Source organism: Perognathus longimembris, chromosome 14 (assembly GCF_023159225.1).
Source record: "Perognathus longimembris pacificus isolate PPM17 chromosome 14, ASM2315922v1, whole genome shotgun sequence".
Taxonomy (NCBI): Eukaryota; Metazoa; Chordata; class Mammalia; order Rodentia; family Heteromyidae; genus Perognathus; species Perognathus longimembris.
Genome location: NC_063174.1, coordinates 1,036,206 through 1,063,012, shown reverse-complemented (window position 1 = coordinate 1,063,012; position 26,807 = coordinate 1,036,206). Strand labels below are relative to the sequence as shown.

The following is a 26,807-nucleotide window of genomic DNA, read 5'->3' as shown; positions in this document are numbered from 1 at the left end:
CCCTTGCCATCTCCCTATCTGTACAGTAGGTGTCAGCCTACACACAGCCCTTCTCTCCCAGAGTCCACACAGAATCCGCAAGTGAACTCACCCTTTCTCTGGTTACAAGGATTGAGTTCTTCTCTTTGTAGGCATGCAAAACAAGAACCGTCACTCATATACTAAAGTCATGTTAAACCCTGAAGATATGGACAAGCAGAGGGCTGCATGAAGAAGGTGACAAGTATCAGGAGGTCCAGATGGAGCCCTGTGGGTCCCGGTGAAGAGAGGAAGTCTTGCCCTCAAGGTGAATGTCTTAAATAGCCAGTTAGAGCCAGGTGTGGTGGCTACTGCCAAGCCACAGGCTAGAGGATCATTTGAAGTTTGAAGCCAGTGGGGGCAAATTCAGCAAGGCCTTATCTCAAACACAAAAGAGAAATGAAAGAGTTGGAGCCTAGAGTGCTTTCCTAACAAACGTGTGGTCCTGAGTTCAATCTCTAGCACTTCAAAAATCAATCAATTAAAAGGCTCAGTGATAACACCAACTCGAGAACATAAGGAGGGAGCTGGGAACGTGGCTTAGTGGTAGAGAGCTCGCCTAGCATGCATGAAGCCCTGGGTTCGATTCCTCAGCACCACATACGCAGAGAAAGCCAGAAGTGGCGCTATGGCTCAAGTGGTAGAGTGCTAGCCTTGAGCAAAGGAAGCTCGGGGACAGTGCTCGGGTCCTAAGTTCAAGCCCCAGGACTGGCCAAAAAAAACAAAACAAAACAAAAACAAAAAACAACATACAGAGGGCCAGAATTCAAGGCCAGCCTGGGCTACATAGAGAGATCCTATATCTAATAATAATAATAAGAGTAAGAAGAAGGAAGGTCCAATCTAAAGTCTTTTCTCTCAGGTGACAGAGTTGAAGCATTGACAAGTAGCTACTGAGGTTTTGAAAACAGCTAAGTATAAACCACTGTTAGCCTTCTTATCTTAGTTTATTGACTTAGTGTCTGGTCTTTGACCTAGGTGAGATATTTCCTTGAGCTCAACGTCCTAAACCACTAAAATGTTAAAAATAAGGGATGGTGGAAGTTTGGCTCAGTGGTAGATACTTTCCTAGTAAAGCCCCATGTTTGATTCTCAGCACTACAGAAATTAAAAATAACAGGCTTTGTCTACTCAAGATATTTAGTGAGAAGGAAAAAATTTCAATTATTGTTTAGAAAACAGTTTGTAGACTCTAAAGCACTATTTAAATGCTGAGAGTAAAATAAAAATAGGAAGGTGGATGTCAATTAGAGTTATGAAAAAAATTATGAAAAAGAATTCAGTGCTCAAAATGTGAACTACAATTTTTCTTTACAGATTTGTCTCAACATATAACATCAAAACTTTCTTCTTGGGCTGGGAATGTGGCTTAGTGGTAGAGAGCTTGCCTAGCATGCATGAAACCTCGGGGTAGATTCCTCAGTACCATATTAATAGAAAAGGCTGGAAGTGGCGCTGTGGCTCAAGTGAACTAGCCTGGAGCACAAAGAGGCTCAGGGACAGAGTCCAAGCCCTGAGTTCAAGCCCCAGGACAAACAAAACCTTTCTTCTGTCCTGTTTGATGTTAGTCACATGAAACTTTGATACATTTAGAGTTCATGTAAAAAAAAGGACTCCAGTATAAAGAGAGACCTGTAATATTATCCCTTTGAAGGAGAGGAGAGTCCTATGCTAGCTTTTATTTATATTGAACCATTAATAGACAGTCATCAGCCACTTGTATGTTCAGAGTACATAGAAATAGAAATAGTAATCTTCCACAACCCTCCTTTCCCAATTTGGTACTATATCATATCCCAAGAATGTCTTTGATCACTTTGCTTCCTGGTTTGTAAATTGAGAATGCTAAAATTTAATGTATTGTCTGTTTGTACTGGTTTTGACCAGAGACCAAAAATAGTTCACACTCTCCTTTCATTCCATATCGATTCTAAACTAAGAACAATACTTAGAAGAACTCATGCTTGAGAAGCAGAAAGATGTTTTTTTTTGGGGGGGGGGGAGGGTTTGGTGTTGAAATTTGAGCAGAAGTCTTCAAATTGGAGTATTTAATGATGAATCTGTCAAAATTTCTCTCTATGCTTTCTAAGATTGTCAGAAAAAGGGAGGCAATTCTTTCTTTCTTTCTTTTTTTTTATTTTCCATGACTCATTCCCTCCCATGGAGTTTTGTGCTATATATTCCCTGTCTTGTCTGTTCTCTTGGCTGAAAATCCTTTATGCACTCTACCCCCACCTGATTTTTTTCTTTCTTTTTTTCTTGCTGAGCTTTTCATTTACTCTATCTTAAACCAGCAGAAGGAGAAGGAGTGGAGAGAGCTCAACCTTTGAAACATGTTGCTGAGTGACCAAGACTGAAAAGAAGATTGCTGATCAGACTTTAGCCATTTGCAAAAGCTCTTACTACAATAGCTCACGGATCCCCATTTTAAAGAAGTAAGCATTTATGTTCACCCATTCTTTTGGAAGATTTTCTAAGATATCATTTATTTATTTTATTTTTTCCAGTCCTGGGGCTGGAACTCCGGGCCTGAGCACTGTCCCTGGCTTCTCTTTGCTCAAGGCTAGCACTCTACCACTCGAGCCACAGCGCCACTTCTGGCTTTTTCTGATTATGGGGTGCTGAGGAATCGAACCCAGGGCTTCATGGATGCTAAGCCACATTCTTAGACCTTGGAAGATTTTCTAAAACATGCGGCTGAAGGATTGCTTCCTGCCTTATTCCCCAGGTGAAGCAAGACACCAGGTGCACACAAACAGGCTTGACCACATGCCTGTCCTCCCGCAGGTTATTCCGAGCTAGACCTGGCCAAAGGCACTGCCCTGGGCCCCCAAGAGACCATGGCCCATTTTTTTTTTAATTTTATTTTCTGCTTCCTTGTTAAGCCGTACAAAAGCCCACCCCCAAATCCAGTCCCTCGCACAACCTCCAAACCCACGGGAAGGTCTGTGCCCCTCGCCTACTGTGGACGACGGAGTCCAGCCTATTCCTTTTCCGCTCCCCTCCGTTTTCCTGACAGTCGTTAGTTTGGGGAATTTTTATTTATTTATTTTTTAGCCCCACCTACAAGCAAAAGTTTGTATTTACACATCATATGTGTATGTATGTATGTATGCATCGGATGCACAGGGCGATCTACGGTTACTGGATTACCGCTGCAGGCGGTTCTTTCAGAGTACCCTGCGATTGGAGACGGGGCTCGTAGCCCTCGGTCGGGTGAAGGAAGGTCTCCGCCGGGCCCGGGGTCACCGTCCGCTCACGTCCACGCCTGCTTCGGGAGCAGCCTTCGCTCTCCCTGAGGGTCGGCGCCGAGTCTGGAACGCGGGGCCCGGGGCGCGCCTCGGAGGCGGGTGGGGGTTCCTCCCTCCGGCACCGCGGGTCCACGCCCGGCCGGCGGGTGGGACTTCGCTGCGGCGCCGAGCCCGAGTCCCGGTCCCCGGTGGTTCCGGTCCGGCGGCCTCCCGCTCGCCGAGCGCCGGATCGGCGCGTGTCCCCCCTTCCTTCCCGGGGTCCCCGCTACGCCGGCGCCGCGCGCGGACGCACCCGCCCGGCCCCCGCGGCTCCCCCCGGAGGGCGCCGGCCGCGAGCGAGCTCCCGGGCCCGCCGGGCCGGCCGGTCACGCGGCGGGCGCCCTCGGGGGGTCCCGGGGGGCGGGGCCGGGCGGCGGCCGGGGCGGCGGGGCGGGGCCTGGGCGCGCACTAAAGGGCCGCGGCGGGCGGGAGCGGCCGGCCGGCGGCACCTGGGGCGATGAGGCGGCGCGCGGCGCGCTGAGGGAGCGGAGCGGAGCGCGGAGCGGAGCGCGGAGGCCGAGCGCGGAGCGGGCGCCGGGGAGCGGAGGACTCCGGGGCGGCGCGGGCCTGCGGGGCGCGAGCCCGGCGCCGAGTCCGGGAACCCCGCGCTACCTGCCGCCGCGCCCCTCAGAGCGCCACCCTCCCCCGCCGGGCCCCGCGGTCGTGGCCGGCGAGCGCGCGCGCCGAGCGGGGCTGCCGCCCTCCGCCCGCCCGGCGCGGCTGAGGGCTCGGTGAGGGGTCCGGGCGGCCGCTCCTCCGGGCAGGGGCGCTTCCCCCGGGGAGCCCCGGTCCCCGCGCACGCGCGCGCGCGCTCGGCAAGGGGGAGCCCCGCGCTGCCGGGAGCCCACGGGGAGCCATGGCGAAGGGAGCCAGGCACCGGGGGCAGCGCGGACAAGAGCGAGAGCCCGCGGGGCGGCGGGAGCGGCGGCGGCGGGAGCGGCGGGCCGGAGCGCGGCGCCCAGGCCGGGGCCGGGGCCGGGGCCGGCGAGGGCGGCGTGGCCCTGAAGAAGGAGATCGGGCTGGTCAGCGCCTGCGGGATCATCGTGGGTGAGTCCGGGCGAGGGCGGGGCGGGGCGGGGCGGGGCAGCCCGCGCCGGGGGGCTCCGCGTGGGCGCGGGCACGGCGCGTCCCTGCCCGCGGGCCCCACGTCGAGCCGCCGCGGTCCCGGGGCCGCCCCACGCCGGCGGTGTCGGGGTGCGTGCGCGTGGGCGCGTGCATGCACGCACGCGTGCGCCCGGCCCGCCCCGGGGCCGGACCCCGGGACCCGGCCGCCGGCCCCGCGCGAGGCTGGCACTCGACCCCCGGGCCACAGCGCCGCCCCTGACTGGTGGAGCCTCACCGGCGAGCGGAGCCTCGCGGGCCCTCCGGCCCGGCCTGGCTTTGAACTCCCGCCCTCAGATCTCCGCTCCTCGGCAGCTAGGGTGACCGGCGTGAGCCCAGGCGCCGCGCTTCCTGTAGAGATTTTATTGCTTTATGTTCTAAGAAACTATGGCATGTGTGATAAGTTAGCAACAGTAGCAATAATGCTCTGATTTTTTTTTTTTTGCCAGTCCTGGGCCTTGAACTCAGAGCCCTGAGCACTGTCCCTGGCTTCCTTTTGCTCAAGGCTAGCACTCTGCCACGTGAGCCACAGCGCCACTTCCGGCTTTTTCTGTGTCTGTGGTGCTGGGGAATCGAACCCAGGGCCTCATGCATGCCAGGCAGGCACTCTACCGCCAAGCCACATTTCCAGCCTCTCCATGTTTTCTTTTTCACACTCACAAATGATTCTACAAGGTCCTCAGGGGGGAATCAGAAGTAACTGGAGTGTGGAGGGGGGGGAAAGGACTGGTGGATAGAGGTGTCCTGGGGGGGGGGGAACTGGTGGATAGAGGTGTCCTGGAGGGTTGGGGGGGACTGGTGGATCGAGGTGTCCTAGAGCATGTGGGGGGGGGACTGGTGGATAGAGGTGTCCTGGAGTGTGGAGGGGGGGGACTGGTGGATAGAGGTGTCCTGGAGCGTGTGTGTGGGGGGGACTGGTGGATAGAGGTGTCCTGGAGCGTGGTGGGGGGGACTGGTGGATAGAGGTGTCCTAGAGTATGTGGGGGGGGACTGGTGGATAGAGGTGTCCTGGAGCGTGTGTGTGGGGGGGGGGGACTGGTGGATAGAGGTGTCCTGGAGGGTGGGGGGGACTGGTGGATAGAGGTGTCCTGGAGGGTGGGGGGGGACTGGTGGGTGGAGGTGTCCTGGAGGGTGGGGGGGGGACTGGTGGATCGAGGTGTCCTAGAGCATGTGTGTGGGGACTGGTGGATAGAGGTGTCCTGGAGCGTTGGGGGGGGACTGGTGGGTAGAGGTTTCCTGGAGCGTGTGTGGGGGTGGGGGGGACTGGTGGATAGAGGTGTCCTGGAGCGTGTGTGTGTGTGGGGGGGGACTGGTGGATCGAGGTGTCCTGGAGCATGTGTGTCGGGGGGGGGGGGACGGGACTGGTGGATAGAGGTGTCCTGGAGCGTGTGTGTGGGGGGGGGGGGGACTGGTGGATCGAGGTGTCCTGGAGTGAATATTGTAACAATGGAGCATTGGGGCCGCCCCGACCTTGCTAGGACAGGTCACACTGACACCACTCCTTACTTGTTATCTAGAAAGCGGGGACCCTCTACACCACACAGCTTTCTCTTTGCAGAGAAACCCCAGACACATTGTGGCCTGTTCCTGCCCTCAGGGGAAAGTTTGTGGTTTTGTCTTCTTGTTCCTTCTTTGCCGGTGCTGGGGCTTGAACTCAAGGCCTGGGGACTGACTGTCTCTGAGCCTCTCTGTGCTCAAGGCTAGCACTCTACGGCTTGGGCCACAGTACCACTACTGGCCTTTTCTATGTATGTGGTGCTGAGGAATGGAACCCCGGGCCTCGTGCATGCTAGGCAAGCACTCTACCACTAGGCCACAGGCCCTCTCCCAGAGGGGCGAGTTGCTTCTGCTATCTTTATTATAGAGGACTTTACCTTCTCCTCAGACAAAGGTGTAAGACAGTTCAGGCCCAGATGTGTTTCTGTATCATCTTTCTGCAGAGGTCCATTGTGAAGGTTCTCTATGTCCCGGTGCCCATGAACAGTGTCTGTGGACATCTTTGTGTTCCAGACATAGCTCAGAGACACTTTGACACCTGAGCAGTAGTGACACTGGAGAAGGCAAATAAAGTGAGTTCAGAATCCCGATAATCCTCATCACCTTTACAGCCAGAATTCAGAGATTGTATTGTCTCCAATCTTTTTTCAAAATACAATCCCATTTTATCTAATTCTCTGGTTCTGAGAGATTTTCCATTTGTGTATAGTCATAAAAAATACAATGTTGTTGAGGGCCAATGGCAACGTCTATACCCCTGCTACTCTACTCAGGAGGCTGAGATCTGAGGATCTTGGTTCAAAGTCAGCCTGTGTGCCTTTTATCTCCAGTTAAGCACACACAAAAAGCTAGTAGATCTGTGGCTCAAGTGGTGGTAGAGCAGCAGCCTTGAGCAACAAAGCTCAGGGACAGCTCCCAGGTCCAAAGTTCAAGCCCCAAGACTGACTGGCACAAACAAACAAATAAAATTAAGAAATACAATGTTACAAAAGCAAGCTAACACCATTATCTTCTCTCATTATCTTTTCTTCTAGTCTTCATCTCAGTGCTTTGAAAAATAAGGTCAACTAGGTACTCAATATTTATAGCACATGCCAATTTCAGATCTATAAATAGCCCTCTTTTGTCAATTTGACTGATAGGATAAGCTTATTTTTTTCCTTTGAGAAGGCTCTGATTCATGCACAGCTGTGCACACACACACATGCACACTCAAATCTCCCTCTTCCTGCTTCAGCCTTTCTTGTTCATCCTTGCAAATGTACAAGTATCCATGCCTGCAGGCTGTTTCCCTGTAGACTGGAGTTTTTTCCTCTCACTTTGTATGAGTGTGCACACACTCACCAGTAGAATGGCTTAAACTCAGGGCCTGTGTGCAGTCCCTGAGCTTTTTTGCTCAAAGCTGACACTCTACCACTTGAGCCACATCTCTGCTTTTGGATTTTTGGTGGTTAATTGGAGATCAGAGTCTCACAGACGATCCTGCTCAGTCTGGGTTCGAACTGTGATCCTTAGATCTCAGCCTGCTGAGTAGCTAGGATTACTATCATAAGTCACTAGCACCTGGCTTCTTCAATATTTCCCACGTCTATGAAAATGTCCAAATGTAGTCAGTGCAGTTTCATTGGGGGGGGACTGTTGCTACTATCGGCCTGTGACTTAATGAGTGAGGGAATGACATACCCTCAGCGCTCCCCAGGGTGACATTATGGTAGCAAGAAAAATAATAAGTCTGGTACAAAGAACTCCAAGTATACTATGTGGTTTCAGAGGGATGAGGTTAACTCTCCAAAGTGTAAGACTTCTTCTGCCCTCATTCATGCTAAGACGAGAAGTAGATTTTCCCTTCTGCAGAACGTGGGAGCAAATCCTTTCCCTTCCCCTCCTGCATGGTGTTGAACTGCCAGTGTGTTGAGGAGCTGTCCGGGCCTCTTCTAGAAGGGTTGCCAAGGGAATGACAGCAATGCACATTGTTGCAAGATAAAATGCAAAAATATAACTGGCTTTTTCCATGTAGAATTCAGTGACCTGGTGTTCTGTTGCCACAGTATGGAAGAAAGAAAGTGTAAAACTTTTAAAAAGAGACAGGAGCCGGGCACCGTTAGCCTATGCCTGTAATCCTAGCTACTCTGAGATCTGAGGACCACGGTTCAAAGCCATCCCAGGCAGGAAAGTCCGTGAAACTCTTATCTCCAATAAACTACTCAGAAAAAGCCAGGAGTGGTGCTGTGGCTCAGATGGTAGAGTGCTAGCCTTGAGTACAAAGAGGCTCAGGGACAGTACCCAGGCCCCGAGTTCAAGTCCCAGGTCCAGCAAAAAGAGAGAGTTGGGGGGGGGTGGGAGGGAGGAAGTTTCCCGATTGAATCAGATGGTATGATAGGATAGAGGAAATGGCATTTGCTCTGAATCTACTTATCTCATACTCAACTGACCTAGAGGGATAACTTGATTGGTATGTTTATTAGAAGCTCATAACATTTCACTGAAACCCGTCATAGGTGATTAGGCATAACAGAGTGGCAGATGTGTGCCGCCTCTGGCTCTCATTTAATTGTAATGACTTACGTATTCATTTTAGAGATAGTTTGGGATTTGAACTCAGGGCCTTGCACTTGCTATGCAGGTATTCTACCACTTGAGCCCTGACTCTAGCTTGTCATTTAATTTTTACCACCAACCTTACCTTGCTCTGACTCTTGAGGTTCTTAGTCAAGGAAACCTCTTTGAGAGCCAATGAAGTTAGATTTCACCATGAACAATGGTGTTGATGTGAAGGACAGCAAAATTCATTTATCGATGAGAGCAAAGCTACTGATAATACCTGTTGTTAGACACGTTATATGCCAGCCATTCATCCAGTGACCCACCAGCTGCTGTCTGTCTGTGCCACACCACAACTTCAATAAGAACAGCACTTCACTTTTCATTGCTTCCTGCAGATAAGAAATGGAGGGATCAGGGGGATAAGCGATTTGGGAGGGCCGCACGACTAAAATGTCTTGGAGCCAGGATTCAAATCTAGTTTGCATGATTTTGAATCAAGTTCTAAACATTTTTTTCTACTACTTTTTTCTTATATCCTAAAGGAATAGTTTCATTTAGAACTTGGATAAGAGCCCTTAGTGCGCGCGCGCGCGTGCACGCGCGTGTGTGTGTGTGTGTGTGTGTGTGTGTGTGTGTGTGTGTGTTGGGGGGGTGTACCAGGACTGAGACATGAACTCAGGGCCTCGGAGCTCTCCCTTAGAGCTCTTGTGCTCGAAGCTGGCTCTCCGTCTCCGTCACTTGAACTACAGCTTCCCAATTCAGCTCTTTGGTGATGGATTGAAGATGAGAGTCTCATGGACTTCCCTGCCTGGGCTAACTTGAATTGTGATCCTCAGATCTCAGCCTCCTGAGTAGATAGTGTGAGGTGTTGGAAGTAGGTAGCCGCTAAAGGAGAACGCCACGCGGTCTTGAGGCAGGAGAGAAAGTTTATTACTGAACTGCTGGCCTGTGGCCAAGATAATCCATGGCCGGAGAGAAGGGAGAGAAGAGAGAGAGATCGACCCCCACCCAGCCCAGCCTTATACCTAGGGCAGGGGCAAGGGGTGTGGCCAGGTGGATTAGGAGGTGACCTCAGGGAAAGGGGAGGTAACTGCCTCCAGGTCTGCAGGTTACCCAGGTATCTGGGTGGAGACTTAATGAGGTGGGGGCATCTACATGGAGCCCTCAGGGAGAGGACCTAACAGATAGGAATAGCGGGATTAAAGGCATGAGACAAAAACACCCATCACAATTTTAAAAGATAGTATTGACTGATTGGTTTAGGCAAAATCTTTTTTTTTTTTTTTTTTTTGCCAGTCCTGGGCCTTGGACTCAGGGTGTGAGCACTGTCCCTGGCTTCTTTTTGCTCAAGGCTAGCACTCTGCCACTTGAATCACAGCACCACTTCTGGCCATTTTCTGTATATGTGGTGCTGGGGAATCGAACCCAGGGCTTCAAGTATACGAGGCAAGCGCTCTACCACTAGGCCATATCCCCAGCCCCATAGGCAAAATCTTTTTATGTGGCTAACCTGGTCTCAAACAGCAATCCTCCTGCCTTGGTCTCCCAAGTGCTGGAATTGCAGGAGTACAGTGATAAACTGGCTAAAAAAGAGCTGTGTTTATTGAGCCCTTCTTACCCACTAGTTCTTGTGCTGTGAACCCTTTCCATATATCTTCTTTAATCCTGTCCACAGTCACAGAGCTAGCAGGGTCACATGACTGATAATGGAGTGGTCTAAGTCCAGAGCCTAAATCCTTATTTGTAACTCGTAACCGAGAGGGAAGGAAGGAAGGCGACTGTGGATAGCATGGCGCTGGAACGGACCCTAGAGGAAGACAGTGGGGTTGGAATCGGGAAGGACTGTGGTATCTCATCCTAGAAGACATGGAAAAGACACTTTTGAAAAAGAGGTATCTGACAGTATGTGCATGTAATCAAAGGCAGGAAGCCTGAAAAGTCAGGTCAGCCCGGGCTTCTCACTGAGACTCTGTCTTAAAAGAAAAGCAAGTACAACTGTGTTGAAGTGCACTGGATTCAGAGGAAAAGCCCAAAAGGTTTCAGACATAGATGTTCTCCACCATTTCAGATTTCACATTTTAGCAGCTAGCATGATGTATTAACATCTAATCCCAGAAATGCAGAGAAAGAGAATATGAAAACTTGTTCTTGAGTGTGTATTTCCATTTAAAAAACATGGGTCTTAGGATGTGACTCATTCATGATGAAAATATGATCAAAACTCTCATCATTCTCAAAGAAAATGCTGATACAGAAGCCAACTAAGAGTTAGTATCCTTGGGCTGGGGATATGGCCTAGTGGCAAGAGTGCCTGCCTCATATACATGAGCCCCTGGGTTCAATTCCCCAGCACCACATATGCAGAAAATGGCCAGAAGTGGCGCTGTGGCTCAAGTGGCAGAGTGCTAGCCTTGAGCAAAAAGAAGCCAGGGACAGTGCTCAGGCGCTGAGTCCAAGCCCCAGGACTGGCCAAAAAAAAAAAAGAGTTAGTATCCATCTTGGATACAGATAGATATTTTTTGTCAGTCCTGGGACTTGAACTCAGGGCCTGGGCGCTGTCCCTGAGCCTCTTTGTGCTCAAGGTTAGCACTCTGCCATTTGAGCCACAGTGCCACTTTCAGCTTTGTTGAGTAGTTTATCGGAGATAAGATTGTGGAGACTTTTCTGCCCAGGCTGGCTTGGAACTTTGATCCTCAGATCTCAGCCTCTTGAGTAGCTAGGATTATAGACGTGAACCACCCACCGGTGGTGCGGCTTTGAACCCCTCCTGCGTGGGGAGTAGGTGCATAGGAAAAGGCTGTGCCCAGCAGTGGAGTAAGTGACCGCCATTTGTTGAGCACTCACTGTGAGCCGGTTACACGGGACTTGATGAGGACATTGTGGACAACCTCATATACTGAGTACTGCTGTGGAAATGAGCCAGGGACTGGTGGCCCATGCCTGTAATCCTAGCTACTTAGTAAGGATCCCAGTTCAAAGCCAGCCAGAAAGGGAAGTTTGTGAGACTCTTATTTCTAGTTAACCACCAAAAAGTCAGAAATGGAGGTGTGAATCAAATGGTAGAGCACCAGCCTTGAGGGGAAAAGCCAAGCAGAGCATGAGACTCTGAGTTCAAGCTCCAGCACACATACAAAAATGGCTCACTGTGTAAGTGATGGAGTGATTAAGTGACACAGAGCTAGATTTCTATTCTGGTTGTTGAGCCCTGAAGCCACACCCCACCCCACCCCCTGCCTGGGACCAGAATCCTGTTACATGCTTTCTGCCCCCAAGAACTAGAGAGTGCAAGAAGCAATTTGGTGTCGGGGCTAGGGGCTTCGATATGTTCTTTCAAAGAGCAATAGGTGATGAGCAGGAGAGGCTTAGAGTCTGGGAAAGAAAATAGGTACCCAGAAAGTAAAAATTGCATTTATGACACAGAACTAAGCAATCATTTTCTTTAGAAAAACAACAGTAATTTAAAAACTGCCCTGCACCAGGCACTGGTGGCTCACACCTGTGATACTAGCTACTCAGGAGTCTGAGATCTGAGGATTGTGGTTCAAAGCCAGCCCAAGCAGGAAAGGCCATGAGACTCTTACTTCCTGGAACTGTGGCTCAAAGTGGTAGAGTGCTAGCCTTGAGCAAGAAAGCTCAGAGACAGGGCCCAGGCCCTGAGTTTAAACCCCATGACATACAAAAAACTACCCCATACCCAAATCAACCTTAGAGAGGTGGCCACCATATAGTATACATATGTATATATGTATATACATACATATGTGTGTATATATGTGTATGTGTATATATATATATATATACATATATATTCCCTCCCCGCCCCCCGCCCCGAGTTAAGATGGCTTACTGAAGTGAAGTAGAGACGCAGGGCTTAGCGGCTCTGCTTCTCGAGTTGCCAGGTTACCGCAGTTTTCCGCTTTCCTCTGTAGGCTAATCCAGCAGCACAGCCATCCACCAAAAGTGCCTCAAGAATTCTGGTGTTGCTCTCTGTGTTTTGTTATTATTGTAGCGTGAGGGGCAGATCTAGAGAAAGCAGCCAGGAGCAAAGGAACAATTTATTCCAGGAATAGATTCTGATCTTCAGAAAACAAGAAGCATACAGGAACTTGAGGGGCTAGAAGCTGTTCTCTTCTGACTGTGTGTGTGTGTGTGTGTGTGTGTGTGTGTGTGTGTGTGTGTAATGTGTAGTTATGAGGCATGTTAGGTAAACGCTCTAATCTTGACCAGCATTCCCTCTCTCCTCTTTTTTGGGGGGGAGGGGTACCAGTTACTGGGCTTGAACTCAAGTCTTGGGGTGCTTTCCCTTAGCTTTTTCACTCAAGGCTGGCACTTTACTACTTGAGCCCATAGCTCCACTTCTGGTGTCTTGTTGGTTAATTGGAGATAAACTCCCATGCACCAGTGCCAGGCTGGCTTTGAACCATGGTCCTCAGATCGCAGCCTACTGAATAGCAGAGCCTGGCTCCTGTTCCCCTTTTTAACTCCCCGAGGAAGATGCACAGGAGGTAGGACCATCTGTGTGCTCCTTTCTCAACATGCCAGTCCAGAGCCACCCCCAGTCCAGTCTCTCCTCCTTGAAAGTCTGACGGTAGCAAGCTGCATGCCATACGTGGGGTGGAGATGAAGGCTGCTGGTTTTAAAATCAGGGATTGCTCTGTATTTTAGCACTTGGTGAGCACACGAGATCTTGTGCGGAGGACGGGCGAATTTTATTTCTTAGGAGCAAAACAAGCTGGACGTGATGTCTCTTGTCTTCAGTCTAGCTACCCGGGAGGCGGGGGGCCCTGAGCTCAAGGCTGGGATACCTGCTCAGGGTTTTTGTCAAAAATAATACTAAAAAACAAGCAAAATGATTCTTCAAGGGCTGAGAGTGTGGTTTGAATGTTAGCAAGCGTGAGTCCCTGGAGTTCAAACCTCAGCACTGCAAAAAAATATAAATTAAGGAAAAAAACTCTCAAGTCTATTTTAAGCTGTTTTATTTCTAGAATGAGAGAAGTCTGAGCTGAAAAGCCTTATCGACCGCATCTCATTTCTCACCCTTTGTCACCGTTTCCCCATTGGTTTGCTCTGGGCTTTAAATACCCTAGGCGTCGCAGTGAGCTCACTTGTAGAGGCCGGCCAGCTTGCACAGGACGTGTGACTGTGCCAGGCAGTCAGTCTCACACGGAGTGTTCCGGGTGCCCCTGCGACAGAGCTCCTACGCGCGTTTCTCATCTCTGTATTTTAAAGAAGCCTGCTTGCACATCTATGCGATGCCCTTGCCCGTAAGGTCATTAGTGAGCCGCGGGGAGGGGCGGCCGGGCTGCTGTAAGGAGACGTGGCTTTGCATGAGCATGCGCGCGCTGTCCAAAGGGAGGCCCCATCAGCGATACAGCAGAATTAATTAATTTATATTTGATGCCAATACTGGATCTTGAACTCAGAGCCTGGGCCCCATGCCTTAGCTCTTTTGCTCAAAGCTAGTGCTCTACCATTTAAGCCACAGCTCCATTTCTGGCCTTTTTGCTGTTTCACTGGAGATAAGAGTCTCAGGGGCTGGGAATATAGCTTAGTGGTAGAGTACTTGGCTCGCATGCGTGAAGCCCTGGGTTCAATTCCTCAGCATCACACAAACAGAAAAAAGCTAGAAGTGGTGCTGTGGCTCAAGTGGCAGAGTGCTAGCCTTGAGCAAAAAGAGGCTCAGGGACAGCGCTCAGGCCCTGAGTTCAAGCCCCAGGACTGGCAAAAAAAAAAAAAAAAAAGTCTCAGCAACTTTCCTGCTCAGATGGCTTTGAACCACACTTCTCAGATCTTAGCGGCCTGAGTAACTAGGACTACATGTGTGAGCCAGTGATGCCTGGCTCGGACATTCCGTATGGATTATCGAAACAAAGCCCTTTCTCTGTAGTATATGTTCAGTAAGCTGTTTTTCTTTTTCCTTGAGCTTATCCTCTACCACCCTCAAATTCCCTCCCATTCCTGAGCTACACATTCCATACTTATTAATGGTAGTTCTGAAATTTTACACCTCTTGGCTTGGGTACAGTCCAAGTCTGGCCTGCTTAGCAACCAGCCAATTGTCTATCCTTTTTTTTTTTTTTTTTTTCCAGGCCTGGGGCTTGAACTCAGGGCCTGGGCACTGTTCCTGAGCTGCTTTTGCTTAAGGCTTACACTCTACCACTTGGGCCACAGCGCCACTTCTGGCTTTTTCTGTTTATGTGGTACTGAGGAATTGAACCCAGGGCTTCGTGCATGCTAAGCAAGCACTCTATCGCTAAGCTATATTCTCGGCCCCTGAGACTCTTATCTCCAGTGAAACAGCAAAAAGGCCACCGGGTGCTAGTGATTCACACCTATAATCATAGCTACTTAGGAGGCTGAGATCTGAGGATGGTGGTTTAAACCCAGCCTGGGCGGGAAAGTCTGTGAGACTCTTGTCTCCAGTAAACTACTTAGAAAAAGCCAGAAGTGGGGCTGTGGCTCAAGTGATAAGGTGATAAAGCCTTCAGCAAAAGAAGCCAGGGAGGGCTGGAGATAGGGCCTAGGGCAAGAGAGCTTGCCTCGTATACATGAGGCCCTGGGTTCAAGTCCCCAGCACCACATATACAGAAAACGGCCAGAAGTGGCACTGTGGCTCAAGTGGCAGAGTGCTAGCCTTGAGCAAAAGGAAGCCAGGGACAGTGCTCAGGCCATGAGTCCAAGTCCCAGGACTTGAAAAAAAAAAAAAAGAGAAACTAATTCAAAAGGGATTTTCAGGATGAACCAGATGCCACTCAAGCCAGAGGAAGAGCAGGGCTTTCCTATTGTTCTCCTTCTTTTCTTCTTTTTCTTTCTTCTCTCTTTCTCTTCTTTCTCTTCTTCCTCCTCTTCCTCCTCCTCCTCTTTCTCTTTCTTTTCTGTTTGCACTGGATCTTGAGCTCAGAACCTCCAGCTCTTGACTAGTTTTCCTGCTCAAGGCTGGAACTCTACCACTTGAGCCATACCTCCATTCCCAGCTTTTTTTGCTGGTTAATTGAAGATGAATCTTCTTGATTTGTCTGTCTGGTCTGGCTTCCAGCCATGATCCTCAGATCTCAGCCTCCTGACCAGCTGAGGTCCTGGGTGTGGTTGAGGATCGCAGTCAGCCTGAATGGCTGAGATCCTCGGTGTGATCCACCCTTGCCCAGCAGGAGCAGTGCTTTTCAGCCTCGGCACTTTGACCCTCTTTTGTTGTGGAGGCCATCCTGTTCGTTGCGGGATCCTCAGCAGATCCCCTGCCTCTACACCCTAAGTGCCAGCAGCTTCCTTTCCCCAGAACAAAACCCAAAAGTTTCTCCGTGCTGGGTGCCTGTAATCCTAGCTACTCAGAAAGCCCAAACCTGGAGGATTGTGGTTCAAAGTCATCCAGGAAGCCTGCGCCTATCAACCTATCTACTAAGGAGGCTGAGATCTGAGGGTTGAAGTTCAAGGCCAGCCTGGAAGAAAAGTCTCTGTGAGACCCTTAGCTCCACTTAACCTCTCAAAACCCAGAAGTGTCGCTGTGGCTTAAGTAGTAGAGCGCTAACCTTGAGCACAAAGAGTCCCAAGGACAGCGCCCAGGCCCTGAACGCAAGCCCCACAGCTGACCAAAACAGGAAGGAAGGAGGGAAGGAAGGAAGTCAGTCATCCAGGTAAGAGGCCAGGCACCCTCCAGTGGAGCAAGCAAGCCCGGCAGTGCAAGGCCCTCAGTTCAAACCACAGCACCACCACCACTACCACCACCAGAAGTCTCTGGACGTGGATGGGGTGACCGAAATCACCCTTCGTTGGAAACCACTGAAGAAGGTCAGGCCTGTGGCTGTAGGTGTCCAGCTTTTCCACCAGGCAGGGAGATGGTAGGGGCGAGATGGGCATCCCTAATGGACATATTTGAGGTCTCAGCACGCTCAGCCCCTTGGGTCACAATGCCTGTCTTTCGGTTGTTAGTGGGCAGTGGTTGGTTCCATCTATTTATTAAAAGACCATGTGTGAACAAGTGCTCCCAATTACCTTCTAAAGCAAGCATGTACAGAGTGGGCGATCACTAAATACTTCCTGAGATGTAATTACCTGCTACCCGCCTACCTGCGGCGTCTAAAAATTATACCTAGACAAACACAAATGACTCAGCAGCTGCTTCCTGACCTGTCTGTCTCTCCAGTGCTGTGTGGAAGGCAGGCCTCCGAAGCAAGCTGCTCAGACTCCTCTCGACGGCCACAAGGCCTCGTAACCCAGTCCAGCAGTTGCTAGTCTTCCAGCCCCTCAGCAACGTTGAGGTACACAGAAGGGGCAACGGTTCCCAGTTCCGTACACGAAGGAAATAAGTCTCTGATCATCAGTTCATGGCTTGTGAGAGGGAAAGCAAGGACTCTGGTTCATCCAGCTCCGAGTCTCGGGCCCTGTGTTTCAGCAAGGAATCCCGCAGCACGAGAGGAGTCAGTCGCGCAGGGCCTTCCCATCTCAACCCCGCAGCACCCGGGCTGGCATCCTGACCCGGCCCCAGCCCTGCAGCAGCTGTTTGTACAGTCCTGATGGGAAGTTGACACAGCGCAAGAGGCCTGGTGTGAAGATCAAAGCCTGGCCCCAGCATGGACGACCCCCTTCCATACTCCCCCACCCCTCTCAGATTCTCCCAGCCAACTTATGGAAGAAGCACAATGCAGGTCACTTCCGCTTTCTCGGCATCTTATAGAAATGGCCACAGTCTCCAGGCACTGGCAGGAAGTGGTGGCTAGACTTCAAGACTAGCGTGAGTAAGGAAGGAAAGCCAAAGCCCTTTGAATTTGAGGGTCTGCTGGGCGCTCGAAGTCTATCATTCCGTGCCCTAGGAAGCTCTTTGATGGTTGCCACACTAGTGTGGACAAGACTGGGTGTGAGTAACTCCTTAATGGGAGTCACGTGGCACTGGCCTGCAGGTGAGGAAGGAAGGGATTATTTACTCAGAGCAAATTTGGATTTTTCTCAGTTCTGGCAGTTTTCCTGGTGCAGACTTGCCCATTAATACAACTTGGCCCCCTTTTAATGGAGTATGTAACTTTCCCAGGGCAGCACAGGCCAAGATGGGCCTCATTGTCCAGGCATCCTAGAATCCTTTTTAAGAGTTATTATTGTTACTATGGGAGAAGATCTTCATGATAAGATGGTTACTTTCTTAATTGGTGTAAAGGAAAGCAAGAGTAAGACCCTAACCTCCATCCGGTAGCTCAGCATTGCTAGACAGCTGTGTTACCATATTCCTAAGTGATTCCACATGACTCCAGGAGTAGAACAACAGAGAGAAAAATCTTTACTCAATTGTCTTCTTCTTACCTTCTTATCAAGAAGGACTCCTGGTGAAGATAGAAAAGCCCTTCTCCAGTTCTCATTCCTCAAAGCTACTCCCAGAAAGCCTTGTTGCTTGCTGTGGTCGAAGTGCCTGTTGTGCAATTTCTAGACGAGAGACGCCATGAACTCTGGAGGAAGCCCTGGACATGGAGGTCCCAGGACTCCGCCTGGCCTGGCGATCAGGATGAGTTATTTATGCAAGGCGTGACTTTGATCAAGTCTCTCTGAGAGACTTGAGGTGTAAGCCTCAGTTTCCCCAAAGGTGAATAGGAATGAAGGTGCAAGGCAGCGGAGTACACCTGAGCCCCAAAGAAAGCAATTCTGAGAATCAAGTAAAGGAATGGACCAGAACATTCTGTGAGCGTCATTGAAGAGTGCCACAGCAGGAAGGGCTGGGGTTTGCATTCCAGTTCTTTAATGATTATCTTCTTGTGTGAGCTGTTGCCATTGTCTTTGGAGTTTGAAATGCCCTCTCCTGTGTGGGGAGGAATGTGTTATTTTCAACAAAAGCTTGAGGGTGTGGCAGAAGATACAGGTTCTGACCAAGCCACTACTACCAGAGCCTGTGACTTAGGCAAGTAACTACCTCTGAGTCTGTTTCTTCATCCGTAAACTAGGGATAATAACATCGTCCTCTTTTTCCCCGATTGTAAAACGGGAATATAGCAGTTATACTACTTTCTTCCCCTCCAACCTGGAGATGGTAACAATGGCCAGTCTGCTTTCCTTGTCAGTGAAGGGAGTTGTTTCACTAACGGCCTCGACACACTCGACAATTTCCCTCTCCCTCGCCTTCCCTCCTCCTTCTCTTTGTCTCCCTTTTCCCCTCACTCCCTCTTCCTCCCTCTCTCTTTGCCTCTTCCTCTTCCCTTCCCTCCCATGTCTGTCTCTCTCTGCAAGTGCTTGGGCTTGAACTCAGGACCCCATGCTGATTCAAGGCTGTCACTCTATCAGTTGACTCACACCTCCACTTGTGGCTTCTTGCTGGCTAACTGGAGATAAGAATCTCCTGAATTCGTCTGTTTGGGCTGGCTTTGAACCTCAGTCCTCAGATCTCAGTCTCCTGAGTAGCTAGGATTACAGGTGCAAAGACATCAATGCACAGCTCTCTCCTATATTTTTTGTTAGCATCAATAACACCCGAGATTCTTACAGGTATTGAAAGTTCTAAAGAAAAGTGCCGCGCATCATGTGGGGTATCACTTTTGGAGTAAGCATGCATAGTGTCTGGTAGAGTGGACAGCACAGCCCCTGCTCTTAGAGCTTATGGTTCAGCGAGGAAGCTAGATATTAATGAAGTATTCACCCTGAGAATTGTATCTACTAGGGACTGTTTTTGAGTAAATGTGAATTTTTTTTTTTTTTTTTTGCCAGTCCTGGGCCTTGGACTCCGGGCCTGAGCACTGAGCACTGTCCCTGGCTTCTTCCCGCTCAAGGCTAGCACTCCGCCACTTGAGCCACAGCACCGCTTCTGGCCGTTTTCTGTATATGTGGTGCTGGGGAATCGAACCCAGGGCCTCGTGTATCCGAGGCAGGCACTCTTGCCACTAGGCTATATCCCCAGCCCGTAAATGTGAATTTTTGTCAGGCTCCAAAGCATAGCTGTGTTTGAACTACTGCTCTCCTACACAAGTTCCTCCGGCTGCTAATGCATGTGCCCGGGTTCTGATTTTCTAGGTAGTGACATCCTAGAATGAGAGAGAGGCCTTCGCTCCCGAGCTTGAGCATAGCATAGGCTGGCGTAATGGGGTGTCTCAGGCTTCAATATTTATCATTTAAATTTGGCAAAAAGAATTGTGTTTTTTTTTTGTCACTGGAGAAGAACCAAGTGTGTGTGTGTGTGTGCGCGCGCGTGCACGTGCGTGCCCATATGCATGCATGCGTGCTTTTCTGCTCACGGCTAGCACTCTGCCACTCGAGCCCCAGCTTCACGCGTGGCTTTCTTGGCGCCTGACTGGAGAGGAGAGTCCCGTGGGGACTGCTGCCCCTGGGCCTTGAGCCTCCTCATACCGCAGCCTCCTGAGCAGCTAGGCGCGAGCACCAGTGCCTGGCAGAGAGCGCGGCTTTCTATAAAACGGGAACTCTTGTCCCCCTGGCAGCCCGCTGTGCCTCTCACCATCACCAGCCGGCCAGCTCCCTGGAGCAAGGGGAGACAGGAGGTGGGTCAGGCTGCCAAGGGCACATCGCGACTTCAGGGGCTCCTGCGGCCTAGAACCGAGAGAGCAAGAGGGCGCGGGCTCCAAAGACGCCATGCAGCAGCAGAAAAGAAGAGCTCACAGATCCGCGGTCCCTACCGCTTTATTTGTTTTCCAAGAATCCCGAGTGGGGGCTGGGGATATAGCCTAGTGGCAAGAGTGCCTGCCTCGGATACACGAGGCCCTAGGTTCGATTCCCCAGCACCACATATACAGAAAACGGCAAGAAGCGGCGCTGTGGCTCAAGTGGCAGAGTGCTAGCCTTGAGCGGGAAGAAGCCAGGGACAGTGCTCAGGCCCGGAGTCCAAGGCCCAGGACTGGCCAAAAAAAAAAAAAAAAAAAGAATCCCGAGTGGAGCGGGACTCCCCCTTGGAGAGGCCCAATCTTTTCAATAACCCCCAGCCCCACAGCCGGTCCTCTGCGGAACACCGGGCTGCTCCTTTGCCTGCCGTAACACCTGAAAGAGCAAAGTCAAACCTTGTTTTTCTCCTGCTATTGTTTTTTTTTAACCTCCTGAGCTAATTTTATAGCCCTAGTTCTATCTCTCTGTCCTTGGCTGGGTTTGGAGTGCCTTATAACACCTTTTGATAACTACCTGATTAGGCAAGGGATTTATTAGTCTCTTTCAGCAATCTAGCAACCTTTCTCTCATTCTCTTTCCCAATACTTGGTGGCTTTGGGGAACAGTAGCACCGTTTGTCATGGCAGGTGAAAGCACTTGACAAAGTGAACATGGCCCGAGTCCTGGGCTACTGAACGTGGGTCTTTCCACGTCTCCTGTGCCAGCAGACATGGCAAAGCATATGGAGACTGGTTGAGGAGAGGAAAGGTGAAGGACATGCTCTCATTCTAATCATGGGACGCTACATACAAGAGGAAGTGTCTTAAGATCTTCGGCTAGGCACCAGGGGCTTGTGCCTGTGATCCTCGTTATCCTGGAGCTCTGAGGACAGAGATTTGAAGCTGGGCCAAGCAGAGAAGTCCGTGAGACTCTTCTCTCCAATGAAGTAGCAAGAAGCTAGGAGTGAAGTGAAGGTTGTGGCTCAAGTAGTAGAGCACCAGCCTTAAGGACTGGATTGAGATTGAGTTCTGGTTTAGACCTGAAGGTCACTTTAGTGAAATTGAACATAGTACTTTGTATTCTCCATCTCACTGACTCCAAATTACTAAAGAGACTTGGGCCGGGCACCTGCAGCTCAAACCTGTAGTCCTAGTTACTCAGGAGGCTGAGATCTGAGGATCACAGTTCAAAGCCAGCTTGGGTAGGAAAGCCCATAGGACTCCTATCTCCAATTAACCACCAGAAAACAAGAAGTGGTGCTGTGGCTCAAGTGGTACAGTGCTAGCCTTGAGCTGAAGAACTCAGGGACAGTGCCAGGCCCAGAGTTCAAGACCCATGACTGACAGAGAGAGAGAGAGAGAGAGAGATGTGGTAGACACTTATGCCCCCCAAACACTGTCAATCCCAACTGACCTCTAGCTCTGCATTTCCACCTGGATTTAAGTTAGTCTCTGCTTTTTCCCACAGGCATCTAGTGGTGCTTTTGGGCTGGGCATGAAAAGAGCCATCAAAGCATCCATCCACTGGACCTCGGTAGCATCTTTTGTTGTTGTTGGTGGTGGTCATGGTGCTTGAACTCTGGGCCTAGGCACTGTCCCTGAGCTCTTCAGCTCACAGCTGCCGCTCTACCACTTGAGCCATAGCACCACTTCCGGTCTTCTGGTGGTTAACTGGAGATAAGAGTCTCACGGACTTTCCTGCCTGGACTGGCTTTGGACTGTGGTCCTCAGATCTCAGCCTCCTGAGTAGCTAAGATTACAGGTGTGAGCCACCAGCAACCAGCTGTGGTTAGCATTATAGTCACAGAAATGGACAAAGGAAAAGTTGGAAAGAGCCATGCTATGATTTCCCCTAGTCTCCTACTTCTCTCCTGCTCAACATATGCAACCCCAGGAACCATCCACCATGCATGTTTGCTGCTGGCCTCTTAGAGAAAACCAGCCCTGTGCACACAGCAGAGGCAGACTGGTAGAAAAAAAGCGCTGGTGTAACCATCAGGAGGCTGGTTTTGAGATCCAATTTTACCCATCAGTAGCTGTGGAATTTGGAAAAAGCCACTTAACTTAGACTGTGTGTAAATCTCTTAGTTTGTTTAAAAAAAATAGGGAGAGAGAGAGAAAAATACCTGCTTTTCCTCCTCTTTCTGAGTTCTGGAAAGCTGTGTAAGGGCCACGTGAAACCATGTGGAGGGGGTGACCTTTGGAAGAATAGTGCTGGGGTTTTGCAAATATGCTCGACTACAAACCATTACAGACTACCAGAATGCGTTTTATAGGGTTATTTCATGTTCTTCTAGGGTGGGGTATCTGGAGGAGAAGCAGGCTCCAAGGGTTCTGTCTGTACTCTTACGTGTTTTGTTCTGTTCTGTTTTGTCTTATTAAGACAGTTTCACTATAGAGCCCAGGCTAGCCCTAAATTCATGATCCTCCTACCTCTGTGTCTATAGTGTTGGAATTACACACATGAGCCACCATACTGGGTGGGTGACTAAATTGTGTGTGTGTGTGTGTGTGTATACACATTCACGTATGCCAGTCCTGAGCGCAGGACCTGGGCACTGTCCCTGAGATTTTGTGCTCAAGGCTAGTGCTCTACCACTTGAGCCACAGCTCCATTTCTGCTTAAATGGAGAATCTCACTGATTTTTTGCCCAGTCTGGCTTTGAACCTCGGTCGTCAGATCTCAGCCTCTTGAGTAGCTAGAATTACAGGCATGAGCCACCAGCACCTAGCCCTTTGGCTAACTTTTGAAGCTTTTAGTTGTCAGATGACCCTTAAAAATAGCTCATTTCTCCAGTCTTGCCATTTTTGATCCATTCCTAAAACTTTTTTTTTTTTTTTTGGCCAGTCCTGGGGCTTGGACTCCGGGCCGGAGCACTGTCCCTGGCTTCTTTTTTGCTCAAGGCTAGCACTCTGCCACCTGAGCCACAGTGCCCCTTCTGGCCATTTTCTGTATATGTGGTGCTGGGGAATTGAACCCAGGGCCTCATGTATAGGAGGCAAGCACTCTTGCCACTAGGCCATATCCCCAGCCCCCATTCCTAAAGCTATTATATGTAGCCCAGTTAGTGTCCTGAGATTGGATGTTTGCTCCATTGCTTAGTACTAAACGGCCTTAGGCAGTTCATTTGACATCTGAGACTTGTTCTCATTCTCTTTAAAATATAAGCAGTGTTATCTTGACTCTGCAGGATTTGTTTGAGAACTCAATAGACTTACAAAGTACCTGACCACGTTCTTAGTCAACACGTGTCCATTTTTGGGCTTCTCTTTCCCCTACTTGAGGGAGAATGACTTCTAAACACACCCACCTCATGATCACCCATGCATCTCGGAGGTGCTTGAGAATCACAGAGCAGAGCAGGGAGCCTGGGGGAAATATTACTAGACACACCAGCCTGTCGATCACTTCTGCATCTCAGAGACATTTTAGGATCGGGTCAGGGATACGGTCTCCATTCTGCCAGCTGTACTGACCTCACTGTCCCTTCCCTTTGGTGTCTCGTGCAGGGAACATCATTGGCTCTGGGATCTTCGTCTCGCCCAAGGGTGTGTTGGAGAATGCGGGCTCAGTGGGCCTTGCTCTCATTGTCTGGATTGTGACGGGCATCATCACTGCTGTGGGAGCCCTCTGCTACGCCGAGCTGGGGGTCACCATCCCGAAATCAGGAGGTGACTACTCCTACGTCAAGGACATCTTCGGAGGACTGGCCGGGTAAGCAAACTTGCGGAGGCCTCAGTGTATTAGAGAACAAGGAGGAAGAGGTGCAGAAGGTTGCCCGCTGAAGGAAGCCCAGGCCAGGGTCTCTAGGCCCCCGTGTGCCGAGGAGGGCAGGGGAAGGGTTGTTCTTTGGCCTCTCCGGCTTGGCCACTAGTGTAGCCTGTGTCCACTTCACACTCCTGACAGTGACAGGGGACTAAGGTATAAGGTATGTAGTGAAGGTATTTTTTGTGTGGATGCCCATACGGGGGCTTGAACTCAGAACTTGGGTGATGTCCATGAGCTTTTGCACTCAAGGCTAGCACACTCTCACTTGAGCCACAGCTCCACTTCTAGCTTTTTGCTGCTTAATTGGAGATAGTCTCATGAACTTTCCTGCCCAGGCTGGCTTCAAACTGTGATCCTCAGGTCAGGATCCTTAGAGCCTAGTTTTCTGAGTAGCTAGGATTATAGGAATGAGCCACCAGTGCCTAGCTATTTTAATCTCTTTATTTTATTTATTTATTTATTTATTTTTTTGGCCAGTCCTGGGCCTTGGACTCAGGGCCTGAGCACTGTCCCTGGCTTCTTCCCGCTCAAGGCTAGCACTCTGCCACTTGAGCCACAGCGCCGCTTCTGGCCGTTTTCTGTATATGTGGTGCTGGGGAATCGAACCTAGGGCCTCGTGTATCCGAGGCAGGCACTCTTGCCACTAGGCTATATCCCCAGCTTAATCTCTTTATTGAACTTAGTGGGCAAGATTGTTTTCCATTGCGAGTCCTGGGGCTTGAACTCAGGGCCGGAACACTGTCCCAGACTCTTTTTGCTCAAGGCTAGCACTCTACCACTTGAGCCACAGTGACACTTCTGGCTTTTTCTATATATGTGGTGCTAGGAAATTGAACCCAGGGCTTCACGTATACGAGGCGAGCACTCTACCACTAGGCCATATTACCAGCCCAGTGGGCCAGGTTGTATAAGCAAGAGCAAACAAAGTATATGGCAACACTGACCATAGACTCCACCAGGGAAAGTAACCAACAGAAACTTAAGTGTTTTGTGTTGACAAATGAGAGTAACTACCTAAAAATAAAGTGTTCCTCTTCTCACATTGCCAAAGATAATAAGCTCTTTGTGTGTGTGTGTGCGTGTGTGTGCGCGTGTGTGCGCGTGTGTGCGCGTGTGAGAGAGAGAGAGAGAGAGAGAGAGAGTACTAGGGCTTAAACTCAAGCCAAGGCTTTCTCCTTTAGCTTTTTTGGCTGGTACTCTACTATTTGAGCCACATTCCCACTCTTGACTTTTTTGCTGGCTAGTTGAAGATAACAGTCTTATGGACTTTTCTGTTAGGGCTGACTTTGAACTGTAATCTCCTGAGATTACAGGTACGAGCCACCTGTGCCTTCCTGGCCACTGACTTACTTCTGTCAACCTCTGGTCTCAGATTTCCTTTACTTCCCTAACTACTAAGGAGCTCAACCCTCACTAGTGGGCCAAAGAGTATGGGAGAGACTCGGCTCACAAATCCCAACTAGATCCATTCTCTGGCTGATGCTTAAATGACCAAAACCTTAGCGTGTCCTAGCTGTCAGAATTCTGGGGTTGCAAATTTGCTTTTTCCACTGTTGGATTCTGGGGCCCCAGTGCGTGGGGCGGGGGAGAGGGGGCATCATAGCTGCAGAGAAGAGATGCTGAAAGTAGCAAGGAGCAGAAGAGAACTCTTAAGACTCCGTGTCCGCGCTGGTGGAAAGTTAACCCTTCCTCACTGGATTCTTTTATTGCCGTTGTAGAGGGCTGGTGTCTCCTTTGAGCTGGGGCGGGAGGTGGGCTGGCAGCATCCCTGAACCTGTTTGGTTCACCTGCTCTGCCCACCAACTTGCCTGGGCTTTCCACTGATGAGTGAACCCCTGCCATGCCCGACGGCGGGTGCTTGTTTCTCCTCCAGCTTCCTGAGGCTGTGGATTGCTGTGCTGGTGATCTACCCCACCAACCAGGCTGTCATCGCCCTCACCTTCTCCAACTACGTGCTGCAGCCGCTCTTCCCCACCTGCTTCCCCCCGGAGTCCGGTCTTCAGCTCCTGGCTGCCATCTGCTTATGTAAGTATCGCTTGGGCCTGAATTTCAGGACCATCTCTTTTACCCTCGCTGGTGACCTGCATACCTGTGAGCTTCCTTCTTTGCCTCCTTTAATAATTCTTATTTATTTATTATTGTTATTGTCTTTCTTCATTATATTTCCTACAATGTGTCTTGAAGATATATGTTTTGTTTGGGGGCACAGGGGTTTGGACCTATAACCTTGAACTTATTAAGCAAGTGCTTTGCCTCTTGAGCCATACCTCCTGCCCACACAAGTTTCTTTTGGATGAATGGATACTGCATGCAATTATCTGATGTTGAAAACAAGAAGACACTGAACACTTAGACATTTTAAATTGTATCCCCCTGTACAACCTTCTGAAGTTAAAAAATTCAGTGAGCCAGGTGCTGGTGGGTCGTGCCTGTTATCCTAGCTACTCAGGAGGCTGAGATATGAGGATCACGGTTCAAAGCCAGCCCAGGCAGGAAAGTCCGCGAGACTCTTCTCTCCAATTAACCACCAGAAAACCAGAAGTGATGCTGTGGCTCAAAGTGGTAGAGCGCTAGCCTTGAGCTGAAGAGCTCAGGGACAGAGCCCAGGCCCAGAGTGCCAGCCCCATGACAGACCAAAAAAAAGACCACCAAACAACAACAAACTGAAAGCTGAAAGTTAAAGAAACAAAAACCCAAGAAGAATCCTAAGTGGCTCCTTGGCAAGGTAATTTCCCTGAGAGTTTTTCATATGAAACACTTTCACCTCTATTATCTGATTTGAGTCTCATGACGAATCCATGAGGTAAGCTAGGCCAATATTATCGTTTCCCTAGAACCGATAAGTAAACATAAATCCAGGCAAGTGGCTTACCCCAGGAGGCAGGCGCTGTGGGAGTGTCGGGCTCCTGACTCGCTCTTTCCTGCACAGCGCAGTGTGCTGGCTCCTCCCAGCTGCTGACAGGAAGACCATCCTGGCCTTATAGTGGTCTGCTAATACCTCAGCTTACCAAGTCACGTGTGTGTGCGCGCGCA

General features: G+C 50.2%; 1 protein-coding gene across 1 annotated transcript; it reads left to right on the top strand.

Moving 5' to 3' along the window:
- The first annotated feature begins 2,709 nt into the window (after positions 1-2,709).
- Positions 2,710-26,154, top strand: Slc7a8 (solute carrier family 7 member 8). The gene is made up of 6 exons (XM_048362871.1): positions 2,710-2,746; positions 2,806-2,861; positions 3,302-3,466; positions 4,073-4,355; positions 23,516-23,720; positions 25,648-26,154. Exons 1-6 carry the CDS (start codon positions 2,710-2,712, stop codon positions 25,997-25,999), a joined length of 1,098 nt encoding a protein of 365 aa, XP_048218828.1. The 3' UTR covers positions 26,000-26,154.
- Positions 26,155-26,807: the final 653 nt, after the last annotated feature.

Bases quoted from the DNA above. Each gene is read 5' to 3' on its own strand.
- Slc7a8 (XM_048362871.1), top strand. From the start codon at position 2,710: ATGCGGCTGAAGGATTGCTTCCTGCCTTATTCCCCAG. The intron at 2,862-3,301 runs GCCCATTTTTTT...CTTCGGGAGCAG, and splicing joins TGGGCCCCCAAGAGACCATG to CCTTCGCTCTCCCTGAGGGT. The intron at 23,721-25,647 runs GTAAGCAAACTT...TTTCTCCTCCAG, and splicing joins ATCTTCGGAGGACTGGCCGG to CTTCCTGAGGCTGTGGATTG.